Source organism: Geotrypetes seraphini, chromosome 13 (genome assembly GCF_902459505.1).
Source record: "Geotrypetes seraphini chromosome 13, aGeoSer1.1, whole genome shotgun sequence".
In the NCBI taxonomy this organism is placed as follows: Eukaryota; Metazoa; Chordata; class Amphibia; order Gymnophiona; family Dermophiidae; genus Geotrypetes; species Geotrypetes seraphini.
Genome location: NC_047096.1, coordinates 79,088,358 through 79,107,428, shown reverse-complemented (window position 1 = coordinate 79,107,428; position 19,071 = coordinate 79,088,358). Strand labels below are relative to the sequence as shown.

At 45.9% G+C, this 19,071-nt stretch overlaps 1 protein-coding gene across 1 annotated transcript; it reads left to right on the top strand.

Annotated features, from left to right (window-relative positions):
• The first annotated feature begins 641 nt into the window (after positions 1–641).
• On the top strand, positions 642–17,796 carry SCRN2 (secernin 2). The gene is made up of 8 exons (XM_033918419.1): positions 642–802; positions 1,069–1,243; positions 1,521–1,702; positions 1,779–1,978; positions 4,064–4,279; positions 4,406–4,571; positions 8,806–8,986; positions 16,992–17,796. Exons 1-8 carry the CDS (start codon positions 717–719, stop codon positions 17,148–17,150), a joined length of 1,365 nt encoding a protein of 454 aa, XP_033774310.1. The 5' UTR covers positions 642–716; the 3' UTR covers positions 17,151–17,796.
• The last annotated feature ends 1,275 nt before the right edge of the window (positions 17,797–19,071 follow it).

Below are 19,071 nucleotides of genomic sequence, written 5' to 3'. Positions count from 1 at the left end.
GTACAGATGGGGGGGGGGGGGGTGCCAAAAAATGATGGGCCCCGGGTGTCACATATGCTAGGTACGCCACTGTCCAAGCTAAAAGCCCATTTTTTTCGAGGCTGCTTTTAACTCCTAACTCCCACTCACTTATAAAATACCCATGCATGGTTTTTATCATTCCCTCTGTGAGAAATTCCCTAACCCCTATGTCCTGTCTGTTTTAATTAGATTGTAAGCTCTGTTGAGCAGAGATTGTCTCTTACATGTTTAATGTACAGCGCTGCGTACGTCTAGCAGGGCTATAGAAATGATAAGTACAGTATAGTACTCAATCCTAAGGATCCCCCCAGGCCCCACCCTCACCCCCGAATACGTTCCCTCTGGGACTCGAGAGTTGATGGGGTCCTCCAGCCACAGGGTGGCAGTGCTGGGGGGGGGGGCGTTGCCTCTGTAAGTGAGAGAGATGACGACCGTTGCTGGGCTAGTTTTCAAGCCCCACGGCGGAAAATAAAGGGCTTTGGGGGTGGCGAGTTTTTCAGCTAGGTTGTTTTTTTTTTTGGGGGGGGGGGGGGGAATTGGGCTTATTTTGGGTGGGTAACGGGTTTGCTGGCAAACTTCCTGAATTTTTTTTTTGGTTCTGCTGTAGCACAACGAGCGAAATCCCAAATGACCTTATGAACTCTGAGGTCGTGTGTGATTGGTCCATTGTAAGCCGGCTGAACCAATGAAAGTTTATGACGAGACCGGAGAGCCCCGGGTCAGGGGATTGGTGTGACGTTGGACAGTGCGCCGGAGTCGCGCAGGGGAGCGAGTGGTTGAGGTGATTGACCTTTGTGACTATTTCCGTAGGGTTCAGCTCTGTGGGTTAAGGAGCACCCCAGTCTTTTTGAAAAGTTCAGTTCAGAGAGGCCTCCTGGGATTTAGGGAAGGTCACGGGGTCATAAGCGCCGCCGTGCTGGCTTACAGACAAATTTCACGGAGCCCAGCCGCCTGGCTCTGACCCTGACTGGGGGGGGGGGGTGGGGGGGGTCCTCGCCGTAGAGCGTCTGGGGGTTAGCTGACGATGTTGCTTCTTCTCCCAACCAGTATGGCTGATGGACACCTCGTTGCACCCTGCTCTTGTGACTGCTTTGTGGCCCTTCCTCCGGCTTCTGCATCCCCGGCTGTCATCTTTGGCAAGAATTCAGATCGGCCCCGAGATGAGGTGCAGGAGGTGGTGTATTTCCCCGCCGCTGCCCATCCGCAAGGCTCAAAAGTCAAGGTCAGTAGACTATGTGGCTGCAGTGTCTCTCTGCCTCTTTGTGTGCGTTTTTATTTTATTTGTTTTTTCTTGATAGGCTCGGTAGCGTATGTTTCTATGAATGCCTGTATGGAACTAACAAAAGTTGGTAGCTTTCCATGATATCTGACTTTCTGTATGAGTATTATTTAGGGTTTATGCTGCTGACAATGTCCTTGGCTCTGCTGGTTTGTGACTGCAGTGACAGTTAAGCATTTTGTGAATACATGTGCTTTAACATTTTGTTTACTGCGTTCAGTGTACCTACCTGGAACTGGATCAAGTTGAGGTCACCCATGCAGTGATCCTGAGCCGTCCAGCCTGGCTTTGGGGAGCAGAGATGGGAGCGAATGAGCATGGGGTATGCATTGGGAATGAGGCAGTGTGGACAAAGGAACCAGTAACAGAGGGGGAAGCACTGCTGGGAATGGACTTGGTCAGGTGAGATGCTGTCGTTCTGTCTCTGTTACCCTTGGAGAATGCAGTTTCTTTTCCTAAAGTGTTCTTTTGGTTTTAGATTGGGTTTGGAGAGAAGTTTGTCAGCAGGTGGTGCCCTGGATACCATCACCCAACTCCTGGAGCAGTACGGACAAGGGGGTAGCTGCAGGGAAGATCCTGCTTTTTTCACTTATCAGAACACCTTTCTTCTGACAGACCGAAAGGAGGCTTGGGTGCTGGAAACTGCAGGACACTACTGGGCAGCTCAGAGAATACAAAGTAAGCATGTTAGAAGTCAGGGTGACTACAAAGAGACGGGAGGAGTTGGAACTGCGAGAAACTGATTTGGAAAGGGTACCATGTCTGGGAACAGGGTGTGGAGGCCTTAGTTGTCTCTACAGTGTTATTGGTTCAGAGGGACCTCTCCATAGTCCATATAGCTCGCTGGGAGGGGAGCTTGAATGATTCATATTCTCAGTTGCAGTGGAAGGGTGTGTTCAGCCATTTATTTAAAATATCAATAGCTTTATCACTGGTGGAGAATGGATATAAAATATTTTATCACTGGTATCTGACCCCGGCCAGACTTTCTAGGATGTTTCCAGGCACTAGTGCGCAGTGCTGGAGACATTTTGGTGAGCGAGGGACCTTCTTCTATATTTGGTGGTCTTATCCAGAGATCAGTTCCGCTTGGTCCAGCAATTTTGCAAGTGTTGTGATATACTTCATATGATCTATCCTCAGCGAGCAGAGTATTGTTTGTTACATGCTCGCCCCCTGGGTGGCCCATAAGTTTGCTACTTCCTTTTTTTATGGCTACTAAGATGATGGTGGTGGCCAGACATTGGAAAAAAAGCTACTGTCCCCTCTTTGGATGAAGTCGTGGTGAAATTGGATTATATATGTCTGATGTCTAAACTTTTAAATATGGACACTTTGTTTTGTTTCACAAAGTTTGAAACTTATATGGACTGGCAGGGAACAGTGGATTAATCAAGTTGGGCCTTCCTTTGCTAAGCCTGATATTTTCTTTTTCTTGTTTTTCTTTTTATATTAGAGAACCTACAGGGGGGTAGGGGGGATTATTTCTTTTCTTTTTTTGCTTTGGTTGTTTTGACTAGCTTTGGCCCCTCTCATCTGTGTAAAAGGTTGGTGGCTTCCTTATATATTGTACTCTGTTTTGTTCTGCATTTATAAATAAATAAAAAAAGAAATCAGGGTGACTGATCAGACCAAGTTACACTATTCTCACTCAGAACCAGAAAGTAGTACTCGTCAATTTTCACTGAAGGATCCGGATCCATGTGGTAGTACCAAATGGAGAAGAAGAACCGGTGTTCCACAGACAGTTGAAATACGAAAGCACATAGTAGAACATGTCTCTGGATGTCCAGGAAATATTGTTTATTCAAATAGATAACAAACAAATAAAAGCAACCTCAGGATTTATATAGGTACAAAATGTCATTGATGGTACATGACACTAACAAAACGGGAGAATAAATCTAAAAACAAGATTTCTTACTCAAAAATGTATAATAGCAACAAAATAAATCTTTATAATAACTAAAGAATAAACAATATATCTAATAAATGATAATAGTGCTCAGTGAAACACCCTACCGACAACAGTTTTATGTAGACATTATACCACAAATCATTGCACCCAGCCTACCTCCCTAATCATTGGATATTTCACAATAAATGGACAAGCACAAAAATGTATGTTACTTATCTTAAATGTAGGGTGTGCTTTGGGTCCACAAGAGGTGATGTAGATAGATAATTAACTGTTCAGTTGTCAGTAAGCCAAAATAAATCCCCTCAGTGAAACTTGTGTACAAAAAATAATACACAACTATATCAAAAATTCCATTCCATATTGAACTCATCGGTAAATATATTCCTTCTTCAACACAGATCGTGTTTCGTGTTGACTTTCTCAAGAAGAAGAGCATCGATTCTGAAAGGCAGACATGATGAAAACAGACTTGAGACGAGGTCACATGGTACATGCTCACAAAAAGTGAGACTGAGAGTCAGACCCTACATAGTCCATGTTTCTACAAAAACTCAGCCTTCCTCAGGTGTCCTAAATTGACACAAATTGTGTAGTACCTAATACCTCAGATATATTTTTAAGACGAATATTATCTGGAACAAAACTTCTGAGGTCATAATGGTGATGGAGTGGTGTAGGAGTCATAGCTCATTTATAGTTTTCTTTATATAATAGTATACAGCTGAAGGTGTTTTTATTAACTGAAGCGCTCAGTTTTTGCCCATTAACTAATTAACCTGTCACTAGAATTCAAGTGCAAAATTCAAGTCAAACATTAGTTCCTTTTGCTTTGTTAATTACAGGTGGATCCAGAAACATCTCCAACCAGCTGAGTATTACCATCGATATCTCAGTTGAGCATACTGAGCTACGAAAGCATGCTCGGCATCAGGGCTGGTGGAGTGAAGAGGGAGACTTTAACTTTTCATCCGTCTTTTCTCTAATCAATCAGCCAGCCCGTATGGAAGCAGCTAAGGCTCGGTATTGTGCAGGCAGAGAACTTCTTGAGAAACATGAAGGTGAGCCTATAAGTCAGCTCATTGCCTGCTCTGTATGTGGTATGATCCAGAAGTCAGCCAGCAGGAAGCTGAATTTAACTTGTTCTGGCATCTGTATGGTTTCTTTCTGCTTTTCTTCATTCCCAGGTCTGATCACCATAGAAACAATGATGGACATCCTGCGTAACAAAGAGAGCGGGATTTGTATGGATTCAGAAGGGTTCTGCACCACAGCCAGTATGGTGTCTCTCCTTCCTCAGGATCCTACCTTACCCTGTGTCCACTTTTTCACAGCTACACCAGACCCCTCCATGTTAGTACTGCTGTCTGGCTCTGACGGCTGACGCTACATTTGAAGATATTTGTGTGTGCTTGCAAGAGAAAGTTCTAGATGTGTTTTCAATTTATAGCTTGCCTAGTTCTTGCATGTTCAAGGCAGAGTGCAACAACATAAACATTCATAATAAAATGACAGACAATAATAGCATTAAAAACAGCCAGCCTACCTATTTCTGCATCAACCAATACCATCTTCTCTCTAACCACTCTCATTCTTCCCAAACAACGATGTCTTTAATTATCTCTGAAATTTAGAGTAATGAACACGCCACAAGGCATTGCCTGGCATAGAGAATGACATGGGGACAGTTTATCCCTATCCTCAACCTTTCCATGCAAACTCAAACTCCACTGCACTAGATCCACCATAGGACAGTCGCTCACTTTTCGTACAAATAAGATTTTGTAATGTTTTGGTGACAGGGTGGGGATGGAGTTTGAGGAGACATAGTGAGGATGGGGACAGACTTTGTTCTTGTATCATTCTCTACCAGAAGTTGTAGTAAGAGCGGATAGCGTAGCTGGTCTTAAGAAAGATTTGGATAATTTCCTGGAGGAAAAGTCCGTAGTCTGTTATTGAGACAGACATTGGGGAAGCCAAAGAGTGCCCTGGTGTTTTGCCAGGTACTAGTGACCTGGATTAACATAGAAACATAGAGTATGACGGCAGAAAAGGACTGTCGGCCAAACAACTCGAATAACCCACCCCCCTAAGCACTTCCTCGAAGTGAACCCACATGTTTATCCCATTTATTCTTAAAATTGAGCACGCTGTTGGCCTCTACTACCTGAAGTGGAAGATCATTCCATCGATCAACCACCCTTTCGGTGAAGAAATACTTCCTAGTGTCACCATGAAATCTCCCACCCCTGATTTTAGCAGATGCCCTCTTATCGCCGTAGGTCCTGTTAGGAAAAAGATGTCTTCTTCCACCTCAATACGGCCAGTAACATATTGGCCACTGTGAGGATGGGTTACTGGGCTAGATTGTCTGACCCAGTAAGGCTATTTCTTATGTTCTTATCTGGCATAGACAATATAATTGACCAACTATCTGTCCACAAATCTAGCAGGTTTCAACCCTGGAATAACAAATCAGTCTTAAAGATCACTCGAAACGTATCAATCCTGGGGTTCCCTTATATCCTAGCTGATCCTAATGCAGTATTTTTGAAAGTAATGGAATATACCTTGAACTGAATTCACTGCTACTGCATTGGTAACCCATGGAAATACTTCAAAATCGGGGAAATGTTAGCAGACCTATCACCACCAGAGGGACATAAGGTGCAGCAAGACAGACAGGATGGAGTTTTAAAAACCATTTGAGCTTGTTGGCAGTAGAGGAACTTGGTTCCTCACAAGTGGTTCCTCTACCTTTAAAGCACACAGCACCTGTTAAGTTTATTTCTGGAATTCCCCAATATTTATTTGAATTTTCATATAATGTCCTTTTTCTGCTCTATTTAAGTCCACATAGGTTTGCACACAATTTCTTTGCTAATTTGTAGAGTGGGGAACTAACGTATGCTTTTATTTGAAATTCCCTTTTATTTCCAAGAGTACTACAGAAAATATACAGATAAGGCCCAAATCATCTAAGTCACCATCTAATGGCCAAGGCAGATATGATTTTCTCAACTGATTGCTCTAATAACAAGTCAGCCAATAGTTCTTAGACATCATCCATTGCTTGGAAATAGGTAAATAAATCTTACACCAAGACTGGTTCCCAGTTTCCATCATAGATCTCTAAACCTCCCCCTCCTTATTCTAAAACTCTCCTGCTGCATTCAATATTTCTTTATTCATCTTTTTTGTTGTTGTTGTTGTAAAAATTATTTTAACCCAGCAAAGAGACTTTATCACTTATCTTAAAAAGATGCAGATATTCAAAGCCTGACGGGATCCGTTTCACCAATTTTAATGGTTTTGTCTAGGGTTCACTGGTGGCACTGCATGTCTTCAAACATGCGTCGCTCCTCATTTAGGGCTGGGTTTCCAAGCAGGTTTCAGAAATCCAAAATATCTCTTTTTCAACACTCTTCATACCCTACTGTGGGACCTCTTTGTACCTCTGAGATACCCCACATGAAAGGCCAACTTTCTGGTGGGCCATCACCACAAGGAGAACCAGTGAGCTACAAGCACTCATGCCTACATCTTGTATATACTGTATAGTTCTTTCACAGCAGAGTTGTCTGCCACCCACTTCTCCAGTTTCTACCAAAGGTAATTTCTGAAGACCTTTCCAGGTCCACATTCGATCCAATTATAGATTTTACTTTATATGTGCACTTATAAACCACATAGAAGGCACTTAAAATCTCAGAAAAACTTCCCATCTGTTTGTCACCTACAGTCTCAACAAGCCAGGTACTACCAGAGGTACACTTTCTACCTTAGTACCTGGTCGAATTAGTGCCCACAAGCTCTGAGCCAAACTTTCTACCTTAGTATCTGACTGCATCACCTGTTAAATCCAGTCAAGTGTTCAACCACCTGGTCGAATTGGTGCCCACAAGCTCTGAGCCAAACTTTCTACCTTAGTATCTGACTGCATCACCTGTTAAATCCAATCAATTGTTCAACCACCTGGTCAACTTGGTGCCCACAAGCTCTGAGCCAAAGCCACTTCTAACTTTGAGCAACTCCCATTAAAAACAGATGTAAAGTGGCCACTTGACTCTTAACTTATATTGCCATGAGTCTGAGATGTGGTCTTTTGATCAAGCAGTGTTATATAACCTCTGTGCCCATTAACTTCACAGAATACTGCACAACACATGTTACCACCATTCCATCCTCAGGCTGCCAACCAACACTCCAACAAGGTGTATTTACTGAACCACATTCCCCTTGCTTTTCTACAGAGAAAGTGAAGATGTTTATCTGTAACTAGGGGTTCTGGTAGACAGCAGGGCAATGTAGCCCTTTCTCCTCCTTGAAAATAAACAAGCAAAATTATAAGAAAATGAATGTTAACAAAATGTGCAAAAGAAAATTCCAGCAAATAGTTCCCAGCATATCACTAGCTTGGTAACTTACACCAGGGGTAGGCAGTTCCTGTCTTTGAGAGCCACAATGAATATGCATAAGATAAATTTACATATATTGCTTCCTTAGTATGCAAATCTATCCTGCATCTTCATTGTGGATATCCTGAAAACCTGACCTGTCTGGGGCTTTAGAGGACTGTAATTGCCTATCCCTGACAGACTTCAGGAGGAGGAACTTGTGGTAGCTTGGAAACTCTTTTGTAGGCAGAGAAGCTAAAAAGGCTTCTTTGAGCTGCAGGAGAGTTCCAATATACTGGCTCTGTCGATGTCACCACCATGAAGTGCAGTTGCACTTCTCTGCTGTCTGCAAAGAACCTCTGTAAGCAACTTTGCTTTCTTCTGGTGTTTGGTGAGTTCTCTTTGTAAACTATTTCTATTTAAAATGTAGATATTGTAGCATTAATGTAGTAGTACGTTATTTCAAAAAGTATCTTCAGGGATCTGCTTAATTGTAGTTGTCTTCATTTTTTCTTTAGCTTTTGTGATCTCTCTTGCTCTGGGTTTATGAACAGATTTATCATGGTTGATTCAGTGGCTTCAGATGCATTTATAGCTGCATTAGGGGTGCATTAGGGGTTGCAGATTTATTTATAGCTGCATCAGGGGTGCATTAGGGGTTGCAGATTTACTTATAGCTGCATCAGGGGTGCATTAGGGGTTGCAGATTTATTTATAGCCACCCTTGCTAGAAGGTTCTTTAGCTGTACTACTTAAGCTAAGGATGATTACCAATTTAACCTGGGCAGTGTGTGGCCACTATGAATTTTCCTTTTCACCTCCTTTCATACTTAAGTTGTAATCTAGATTGATAGACCTCATACAACAAAGTCACCCAATAAAAGTATTTGCAGGAGTTGGTGAAGGTAATTTATTCCCGTCCCCTTAAAGATACAAAGTGATTCATTAGCTTTGCTACTGAATTTTATGTTATATCTATGGACCTCTCTAGTGATGGATGAGTATATGTGGGAACTATATTGATTTTGGAGGGGGGGGGGAGATATATGTATATGTCTGAGAGAAAGTTGTAGAGGTAAATTCATGCAAATGTATGGGAACTTTGGAGATTGGTCTTTGTTTATATAAATAGGGCTCTGTGCCCATATGCTCTGTAGAGACATCAAAGTTTTCTCCTCTTTCCCTCACAGGTCTGTGTTTAAGCCCTTTATCTTCGCTCCTTGTATAACTCCTGTTCCAATGGTCATGTCTCCTTGCTTTGGTGATCAGGACCCAGCAAAGATCATCCCCCGTTTTCAAACCAAAGTTGATCGGAGACACCAGCTGTACAAAAAGCATCAGGCAGCCATCCAGAGCAGAGCATTCAGCCAGGTAATACAACTGCAGCTAGCACTGGATAACCCAGCTGCAGCTGAAGTTACTCTCCACACCAGAGTGACCAACTGTTGGCCATGAATCTAAGGGAGATTTAGTCGTGTCACTCCAACAAATGTTCATGGAATGGATAATATTAAATAAAACAATTAATTTATGTTGTATATAAGAACTAAGAATTGCCGCTGCTGGGTCAGACCAGTGGTCCATCGTGCCCAGCAATCTGCTCACACGGCGGCCCTCTGATTAAAGATCAGTGCCCTAACTGAGACTAGCCCTACCTGAGCACGTTCCGGTTCAGCAGGAACTTGTCCAACTTTGTCTTGAATCCCTGGAGGGTGTTTTCCCCTATGACAGACTCCGGAAGAGCGTTCCAGTTTTCTACCACTCTCTGGGTGAAGAAGAATTTCCTTGCGTTTGTACGGAATCTATCCCCTTTCAATTTTAAGAGTGCCCTCTCGTTCTCCCTACTTTGGAGAGGTAACGAGAGGGCACAGTTTAAATATTTCAAAACTCCAAGCGGATATAGTTTTTTCAAAGAATTTAAGAGCCTCAGCCCCACCACTCCACCTCATCAAAACGTCTTTTAGTGGGAGCTTTATATGGTAATATCCTTTATCCCAGGACAAGCAGGCAGGTATTCTCACTAATGGGTGACGTGATCCAACGGAGCCCCGATGTCTTTGAAGAAAAACTCGAAGTTTCGAGTTGCCCGCACCGCGCATGCGCGAGTGCCTTCCCGCCCAGACCAGGGCGCGTCTCCTCAGTTCTTACTTTTCCGCGGAGCCGAGAAGTTCGTCTTTGACCCTCTGCGCGAAGTTTTCTTCACTTGTGCCTTCAAAGTCTGCGGTTTGGGTTTTATTTTATCCTAATCGCTGACTTTCGTCGTGTTTTATTGTTAAAAAAAAAAAATTTTCATCGTTCCGTTCGACCGGGCAAGCCACGTGGCCGCAGCCCCGCGGCTTCGATCTTGTGGCGGAGTTTTTTCGGCCTATGTCCCAGCCTATCCCATTTTTAAAAAGTGTGACAAGTGCCAGTGCGCGATTTCGCTAACGGACCCTCATCGACGCTGTGTTCGGTGTCTCGGGCCTGAACATCTCTCGAAATTGTGCCGGCCTTGCTCCACACTCACCGCACGTGCTTTCAAGCGCCATTGCGTCTTGTGGGAATCGCTGTTCATGGAGTCCTCGACGGAGCCATCAACCTCGAAGGGACCTTCGTCTTCGACATCATCTGCAACTCCACAGCCTACCATCTCTGCGGCGCGAATCTCATCAAGCCCGCCTCATTTGTCCCGGCTCAGACTCCGGCGCCCACTGCAATGCCTTCCTCAACCTCCTCAGATCAGGTAGCCCAGCAGCCCATTCCCCCATTAGTGTTAAAAGTGCCTAAGGCCAAGTCCAAGCACTCACACACTGCTCCGAGGGAACGCGAGGCCCGCGCAGGTGGTCCCATTTCAGATGCGGATCCATCCTTGCCGGCCTCGTTCCAAACCGTGTTACAGAAGCACTTCATTGAGGTCTTTACCACGATGGGGCCTCAGCTTCTTTCCCAAATCCAGCCTGGGCACATGGAGGCCTCCCGCGGGGTCGAGCCCCCTCCAGTGCTACAGCGGGGAACACACTCTCAACAGGGAGCAGAGTCTCTGCGAGTGTCTGATCTGGCAACAAAGCATGCATCGCAAGGAGCAGAATCTTTGCCCATGCCTCCATTGGAACTGATACACTCGATGCAAGGAGCAGAGTCTTTGCGAGTGCCTCCGTTGGAGCCGATTCACTCGATGCAAGGAGCAGAGTCTTTGCGAGTGCCTCCGTTGGAGCCGATTCCATCGATGCAAGGAGCAGAGTCTTTGCGAGTGCCTCCGTTGGAGCCGATCACCCCGACAGGGTTCGAGCCTCTACGGAAACCACCCCTGCTTCGATCGACCGCTTCCAGCCCCATCCACTACCTGGGGGCCTCGGCGAAGATCTACTCGCCTCGTCCATCGAGGCCGACCTCTCGACACAGTCCGCATCACCGATCGAGGCACTCCTCGAGGCACTCATCCAGACAGGCCTCACCTCATCGGAAGCAAGCATTCCTGGAGTATTCGCCACCGACTACTACTCCTCCACCGATGCCAGAACTCGAGGACACGATGGGATCTCTTTCACCTTCTCGATCCCTGTCTCCCATGGATCCGGAGGACTCGACCTCATCGAGCCCGTCCCGGGGCCATGCAACAGCCGACCAACTGTCCTTCTCCTCGTTCCTTCGACAGATGGCCGATGACATGGACATCCCCCTGGATACGGGGTCCAAATTCTCGAAAGAATACCTCGAGACTATGCGCCTCCCTCAACCACCTGTGAAGTCCCTCAAGCTTCCCTTACACAAGCTGTTGGACCAAACCTTCGCACGGTGCCTCGAGACACCTTATTCGATCCCCGCAGTGCCGAGTAAATTGGACACCATAAGGGGTTCGACGGCTCGCAGCTCTCCCACCAATCCCTTTTGGTGGAGTCCTCACTGAAGCAGTCCCATCCCTCCCAGGTCTACGCTTCCATCCCACCTGGTAGAGAGGGAAAGACCATGGATCGGTACGGCAGGAGAGTTTACCAGAACTCCATGATGGCCTCGAGAGTTCTGAATTACAACTTCCACTTCACAACATATTTGGAGTTCCTTTTGTCCGTACTCCAGAAGTTTATGCCCTACGTGGATCCTAGGGCTCAGTTCGAGTACCAGGAGGCGCTGGCCTCGTTATCCCAACTTTGGGTACAGCTTATGCAATCCTCCTACAATGCCTTCGAACTGCTGGCTCGGGCTGCAGCATGTTCGGTGGCCATGCGCTGGCTGGCGTGGCTGCGGACCATCAACATGGACCCCAACCTCCAGGACAGGCTAGCCAATGTTCCATGCGCCGGCTCCGACCTCTTTGATTAGTCCATCGAGGCGGTAACCAAGAAGCTCTCGGACCATGAGAAGTCCTTCCAGTCCATCCTGCGTCCGAAGCCCAGGCCTGCTCCTCCTCATCAATCACGCCCACCATTGATCTACCAGCGGCGTTACCCCCCAAAACAGGCTCCCCCCATATGACAGCCTGTGAAGAGACAGCACCCGCAGAAACATCAGCAAAAGCTTCAACCATCTGCTGTCCCCAAGGCTCCTCAGCCTTTTTGACTGTCTCAAAGAGAGCATAACCTCTGTCGCTCTGCCACTTTCATTGATTCCACCTGGTCGCATCCAACATTTTTTCCATCAATGGTCATCTATCACCACCGACCTCTGGGTCCTCTCCATCGTCAAGGAGGGATACTCCCTTCAATTTCACCAGGTCCCTCCGGAACATCCTCAAAGAGAGTATCCTTCCAACTTGACACAGACCGCCCTTCTTCTTCAGGAAGCCCAGGCTTTGCTGCAGCTTGGGGCTGTCGAGCCGGTCCCTCGGGACCAACAGAACAAGGGGTTTTACTCCCGGTACTTCCTTGTTCTGAAGAAGACGGGCGATCTGCGACCCATCATGGACCTCAGGGTGCTCAACAAATTTCTGGTCAAAGAAAAGTTTTGCATGTTGACCCTGGCATCCCTGTACCCCTTCATCGAGCAGAACGATTGGTTATGCTCTCTGGATCTGAAGGAGGCCTATACTCACATCCCCATTCATCCGGCCTCCTGCCAATTTCTCAGATTCCGGGTGGGAAATCTTCATCTGCAATACCGAGTGTTCCCCTTCGGCTTGGCTTCATCCCCCAGAGTCTTCACCAAGTGCCTAGTAGTGGTAGCCGCTGCACTCAGGAACCATGGCCTCCAGGTGTTCCCATACCTGGACGACTGGCTCATCAAGGATTCCACGTCTCAAGGAGTCACCCTCGCAACTCGGAAGGCAATTTGGTTACTACAGCATCTGGGGTTCGAGATAAACTTCCCAAAATCCCATCTACAGCCTTCCCAGACTCTCCCCTTCATCGGGGCGATTCTGGATACTACCAAACTCCGAGCATTCCTCCCTCCCCCACGCATGGAGGCTCTGCTTCACCTCTGCCACTCAGTGTCCTCTCGCCCTTCCATCCTGGCGAGACAGATGATGGTCCTGCTAGGCCACATGGCCTCTACAGTACACGTGATTCCGTTTGCCAGACTTCACCTCAGGACTCCTCAGTGGACCTTGGCGTCTCAGTGGTCCCAGACGTCCGACCCTCTGACTCAACATATCCAGGTCACTCCTGCTCTATAACAGTCTCTTCGCTGGTGGATGCTATCCTCCAATCTCTCCAGAGGTTTATTGTTTCAAACCCCCCGCCATCAGAAAGTCCTCACGACTGACTCGTCGACTTATGCCTGGGGGGCTCATCTGGACGGCCTCCGCACCCTGGGGTACTGGACCAGCGCAGACCGCCAGTGCCACATCAATCTCCTGGAACTCAGGGCGATCTTCAACGCTCTCCAGACCTTTCAACACCTTCTTCACAACCAGGTTGTCCTCATTCCCACAGGCAGCCAGGTCGCCATGTACTATGTGAACAAGCAGGGAGGCACGGGATCGGCCTCCCTCTGCCAGGAAGCTCTGAAGGTGTGGGAGTGGGTGACTCGCAACAACACCTTCCTCAGAGCGGTCTACATTCAGGGGGCGGACAATGCCTTAGCAGACAACTTGAGCCGTCTCCTTCAACCTCACGAGTGGACTCTCAACTTCACGCCCCTTCATCACATCTTCTCCCTTTGGGGGACGCCGCAGATGGAACTCTTTGCAGCCCCCCACAACTCCAAACTGCCTCACTTCTGCTCCAGGATCTACACCACTCAGCACCTCGAGGCAGATGCATTCCTCCTAGACTGGACGGATCGCTTTCTATATGCGTTTCCTCCATTTCCTCTCATTCAGAAAACTCTGGTCAAGCTGAAGTCAGACCATGCCACCATGATCCTGATTGCCCCACGGTGGCCCAGACAACCCTGGTACTCCCTTCTACTCCAACTCAGCAGCAGGGAGCCATACCTCCTGCCAGTTTTTCCATCTCTGCTTACACAGCATCAGGGATCTCTGCTTCACCCCAACCTGCAGTCTCTACACCTGACAGCTTGGTTCCTCTCAACGTGACCCCCCTACAATTTTCCCAACAAGTGAGGGACGTCCTAGAAGCTTCACGGAAGCCTGCTACTAGGCAATGCTACCACCAGAAATGAACTAGATTCTCTGTTTGGTGTGTCTCTCAGCACCAGGAGCCTCAACACTCCTCCTTGTCTTTGGTTTTGGACTATCTTTTGCACCTGTCTCATTCTGGCCTCAAATCTTCCTCGATACGAGTTCATCTCAGTGCAATCGCTGCTTTCCATCAGCCTCTTCAAGGAAACCTCTATCTGCTCATCCTGTGGTTTCCAGATTCATGAAAGGACTGTTCCATGTCAGTCCTCCCCTCAAACCGCCTCCAGTGGTTTGGGACCTCAATGTTGTTCTTTCACAACTTATGAAGCCTCCATTTGAGCCTCTTCACAAGGCTCACCTGAAGTATCTCACTTGGAAAATGGTATTTCTCATTGGCCTCACTTCTGCCCGAAGAGTCAGTGAGCTACAAGCCTTGGTTGCGGACCCACCTTTTACAGTATTTCATCATGACAAGGTGGTTCTCCGCATGCACCCGAAATTACTTCCTAAAGTTGTCTCAGAATTTCATCTCAACCAATCCATCGTGCTTCCAGTGTTCTTTCCGAAGCCACATTCTCACTCTGGACTGTAAGCGTGCTTTAGCCTTCTATCTAGAACGCACCAAGCCTCACAGAACTGCTCCTCAACTTTTCATCTCCTTTGATCCGAACAAATTGGGACGCCCTGTTTCCAAGCGCACCATCTCGTTTCCAAGCGCACCATCTCTAACTGGATGGCAGCTTGCATCTCACTCTGCTATGCCTTGACAGAAAAATCACAGCCCATAAGTTCAGAGCGATGGCAGCTTCTGTAGCCTTCCTCAGATCAACACCGATTGAGGAGATTTGTAAAGCTGCCACTTGGTCCTCGGTTCATACCTTCACTTCACACTACTGTCTGGATACCTTCTCCAGACGGGATGGACAGTTTGGCCAAACTGTATTGCAAAATTTATTCTCCTAAGTTGCCAACTCTCCCACCATCCCTCTCTGGTTAGCTTGGAGGTCACCCACTAGTGAGAATACCTGCCTGCTTGTCCTGGGATAAAGCAATGTTAATTACCGTAACAGTTGTTATCCAGGGACAGCAGGCAGCTATTCTCACGTCCCACCCACTTCCCCTGGGTTAGCTTCTCTGCTAGCTATCTGAACTGAGGAGACACGCCCTGGTCTGGAAGGCACTTGCGCATGCGCAGTGCGGGCGACTCAAAACTTCGAGTTTTTCTTCAAAGAAGTGTCCGCATCGGGGCTCCGTTGGATCACGTCACCCATTAGTGAGAATAGCTGCTTGCTGTCCCTGGATAACAACTGTTAAGGTAAGTAACATTGCTTATTGGCTCATTTTTTCTTTTTATCTGTTCCTATTAATATAAAGTGCACCATACTTCGTGCTACATTTGTCTATCTAAACTGTTTAGTGCGTCATCATTTCATTTCATATTTAATATAATTCATAAATATTTTAAACTTAGTTCATAAATGATTAAGCAGAAGTTTGGATTAAAATCAGTTTTGGGGTTAGTATATAATAGGGGTGCCCACACTTTTTTGACTCGCGAGCTACTTTTAAAATGACCAAGTCAAAATGATCTACCAACAATAAAATTAAAAACAAAACACAACGCATAGAATTGTTAATTATCATTCCTTGTCCAGGGTTTTTTCAAAGAGGTCAAAGCAGATGACTCTATGCACTGTCACCTCAGTAACAACCATACAAAAATAGACAAATACCCACCCCCCTCCCTTTTTATTAAACCACAATAGCAGTTTTTAGCACAGGGAGCTGCGCTGAATGCCCAGCGCTGCTCTCGACGTTCATAGGCTCCCTGCGCTAAAATCCACTATTGCAGTTTAGTAAAAGGGGACCATATTGTAAAATATAGACAGCAGATATAAATTCAGACACATTTTGATCACTAAATTTAAAATAAAATCATTTTTCCTACCTTGTCTGGTGATTTCATGAGTCTCTGGTTGCACTTTCTTCTTCTGACTGTGCATCCAATCTTTCTTTCAGCCTGTATGCTTCCTCTCCTCCACACCTCATTCCCTCCCCCAACTTTTTCTTCCTCTCTCCCTGACTTTTCTTTCTTTCTCTCTTCATGCCCCCTTTCTTTTTTTCTGTTTCTCTTCTTTCCTTCTGTCTCCCTGCCCTTCCCCAAGCCACTGCCGCTGCCATCGGGGAACAGGACCCAAACCGCTACCAATGGATAACAGGCCCCAAAGCCGACGCCGCCCCATGCTCTCCCTGCTTCGGGCCGACCAGCATTCCTCTCCCCGACGTCAATTCTGCTGTCGGAGAGGAAGTTCTGCCAAGCCAGGCAGCGATTGGCTGGCCTGAACTTCCTCTCCGACAGCAGAATTGACGTCGGGGAGAGGAAGACTGATCGGCCCGATAGATCGCCAAGACAAAGTGAGTCCTGGGTGATCGACTCACTTTGCCTTGGCGAGCTACCCGTCGATCGCGATCGACCTATTGGGCACCCCTGGTATATAATATATAGGTCATAATATAGAATAAAATTGTATAAATTTGCATGTTTGTTAGTCCTAACTTATATGTATTTGTCCGTTGATGCTGCAGAATTAAACTGGGAGGATCCAAAAAAATTAACTCGTTAGCTCTCTAATATGGGAGTTCCCAGGAACTAAGCGAGAGTTGGTCACCCTATCCCCCACAAATGGTTCTGCTGCACTGAGCTCCAAGTATGCCCATATGGATACTTTGGACAAGGAGAAGAATCCTTCCTGTTATTCTGTGATAAGAGCACAAGTGCTTCTTTGCTCTTCTATGTGTGTCTTCCCAAGAGTAGCTCTAAAGTCCCTCTTAGCGAGTCACTTTCAGCTTAGGGTTTTGTTTTTTTTCTTTACCCAGGAAGAGTCGGAGAAGCTTCAGCAGATGATGCAAAATGTAGAATGGCAGAGCCTGCAGACCATGAAGGATTTACTTGAAAGAAGCATTACCATTGACCCAGAAGAACTGGTTGATCTTTTCTTTGATTGCGTAGAGGCAGAGATGAAATTGTATGAATGAAAGCATAAGCTTGACTTTGTGAGAGACTGTGAAAGCCGTATGTGCCATGGCAAGAGTATATACAAGAATCCCACTAAGAATAGAAGGAACACTGAGGTAATCTGCCTATATGAGAGAAGAATGTGATAACCGTGTGGTGCATGCAAGGATAAGATGGAGTGTGTGTAGGAGGAAAATGTTTGAGACATGTGTGGTGAGAGAGTGATAATGAGATGGCATATGTCTGTGTGAGAGTTTGAAAGACCTATTCTGTGTGTGAGATAAACATAAGTGGAGATGAATTTGTCAGAGCAAGCTATAGAGATGGGTGTGAGACAGACACAAGGTGAACTGGGGGTGGTGTGTGAAAAAAAAAGATTGGATTGCTGCAGGATCTATATGAGGAGAGGCAGGGTGAGAAGGATATATGTTTGTGAGAGACGGGCAGCCTTTGCTGGAGAGATTGCATGAGAGAGAGAGGGTTAGATAAGCTATGTGAAAGAGAGAGACAGGATTAAAAACTAATCGTGGAGAAAGGAGGAAAACCCTCAACCAAAGGTTGTATCCTATCCCCAAGTCAGATATCATCTTACTAGAAACAGTAGTGAATGTTGTCATTTCTGCAATTTATTGTACACATTGCTATTCTAATAAAATTCTGAATCATCATGTGAGTATGAAACATAGTGAGACAGGGAATATGTGTGTGGGTGGTGTCTCCTCAGGCCAGGATTGGCAGGTGCAACCAGAATAATTACTGAGCGCAACATGTGTAAGAGAGAGCAATGCGATTGGGTCTGGGCAAGAAAGAAGGTGATGCTGGGTAGGGTGAGTGTGTATGACAGAAAGAGAGAGACAGTGATAGTGGTACTGTATTTACAACAGATTATTTTATAAAGTTCCCACCAGAAATGTGATGATTGGGGCTTGGATTGGCCCAGACTGGTCCCAGTTTAGCTCTGTTGGTCTGCCAAGCGCACCCTGAAGTGACTGGAAATCTATATTTGCTATACAGTTGTATTTCAGTACTCTTCGGTCTAGCCCCTGCATGTGGAATGGACATGTGGTGCTGAGATGTACCCCTCACCATCAGTTTTCAAATCAGCACTTTTCAGCTTGCTGCACTATGTCCTTGAAACAACTTTTCTGATCTTTGTGTCTGGCCATATTTAAATCCAACCTGAAAACCTACATGTCTAAGGGTGTTTTAATTGTTAAACCTTACCACTCTCTGATCAGAGCCTTTATAACAGGGGTGTCCAACCTTTTGGCTTCCCTGGGCCGCACTGGCCGAAAAAAATGTTTCTGGGGCCGCATAAATGCGCAAACGCTGCAGAAAGACAGAGGAGCGAGCCAGCAAGACGGTAAACACCCAGGGGCAGCAGAGGAAAACACTGCATCGCCCTCGACCAGGGCCACACAAAATACTTCACGGGGCCGCATGCGGCCCTTGGGCCACAGGTTGGACACCCCTGCTTTATAATATATACCGTCAATGTTCTGAAGCCTCTTTGTATATCATGACTAGAATGTAAGCTTCATGGAGCAGGGACTCTTAAATGTCTTACACAACTATACAAAGTAGGGTAAATATAGTCAATTACTGATATTCAATTCATTAAAATGCTATACCAAGAATACCATAAGCTTCATTGGGCCTGAATAGCTTCATAACTTAACATCATTAAGAACCTTGAAGATTGATTGAAGGACTCTATTTTAAAGCTTTAGATAGTACCTGTAGCTTTCCCCAGCCTATGATTTTGTTATTAGTAGCACTTTGCACTTTGTATTACATGTTATGTTAGATTTTAAATGTAGATGAAATAAATTTTGTTAGTTTTTAGGATATGAATTGAATTAAAGAAATTAATAAATTAAATATTTAATTAATTTTATGTTATGGGACTCGTAAATGTTTTGCCAAGTACAGTGCTGTATA

What these genes read in the sequence shown, in the direction of transcription:
- SCRN2 (XM_033918419.1), top strand. Translation starts at nt 717, where the DNA reads ATGACGAGACCGGAGAGCCCCGGGTCAGGGGATTGGTGTGACGTTGGA. An exon ending in CAGGGGAGCGAGTGGTTGAG is followed by an intron (nt 803 to 1,068) that starts GTGATTGACCTT and finishes TCTCCCAACCAG; the next exon opens with TATGGCTGATGGACACCTCG. An exon ending in CTGGGAATGGACTTGGTCAG is followed by an intron (nt 1,703 to 1,778) that starts GTGAGATGCTGT and finishes TTTTGGTTTTAG; the next exon opens with ATTGGGTTTGGAGAGAAGTT.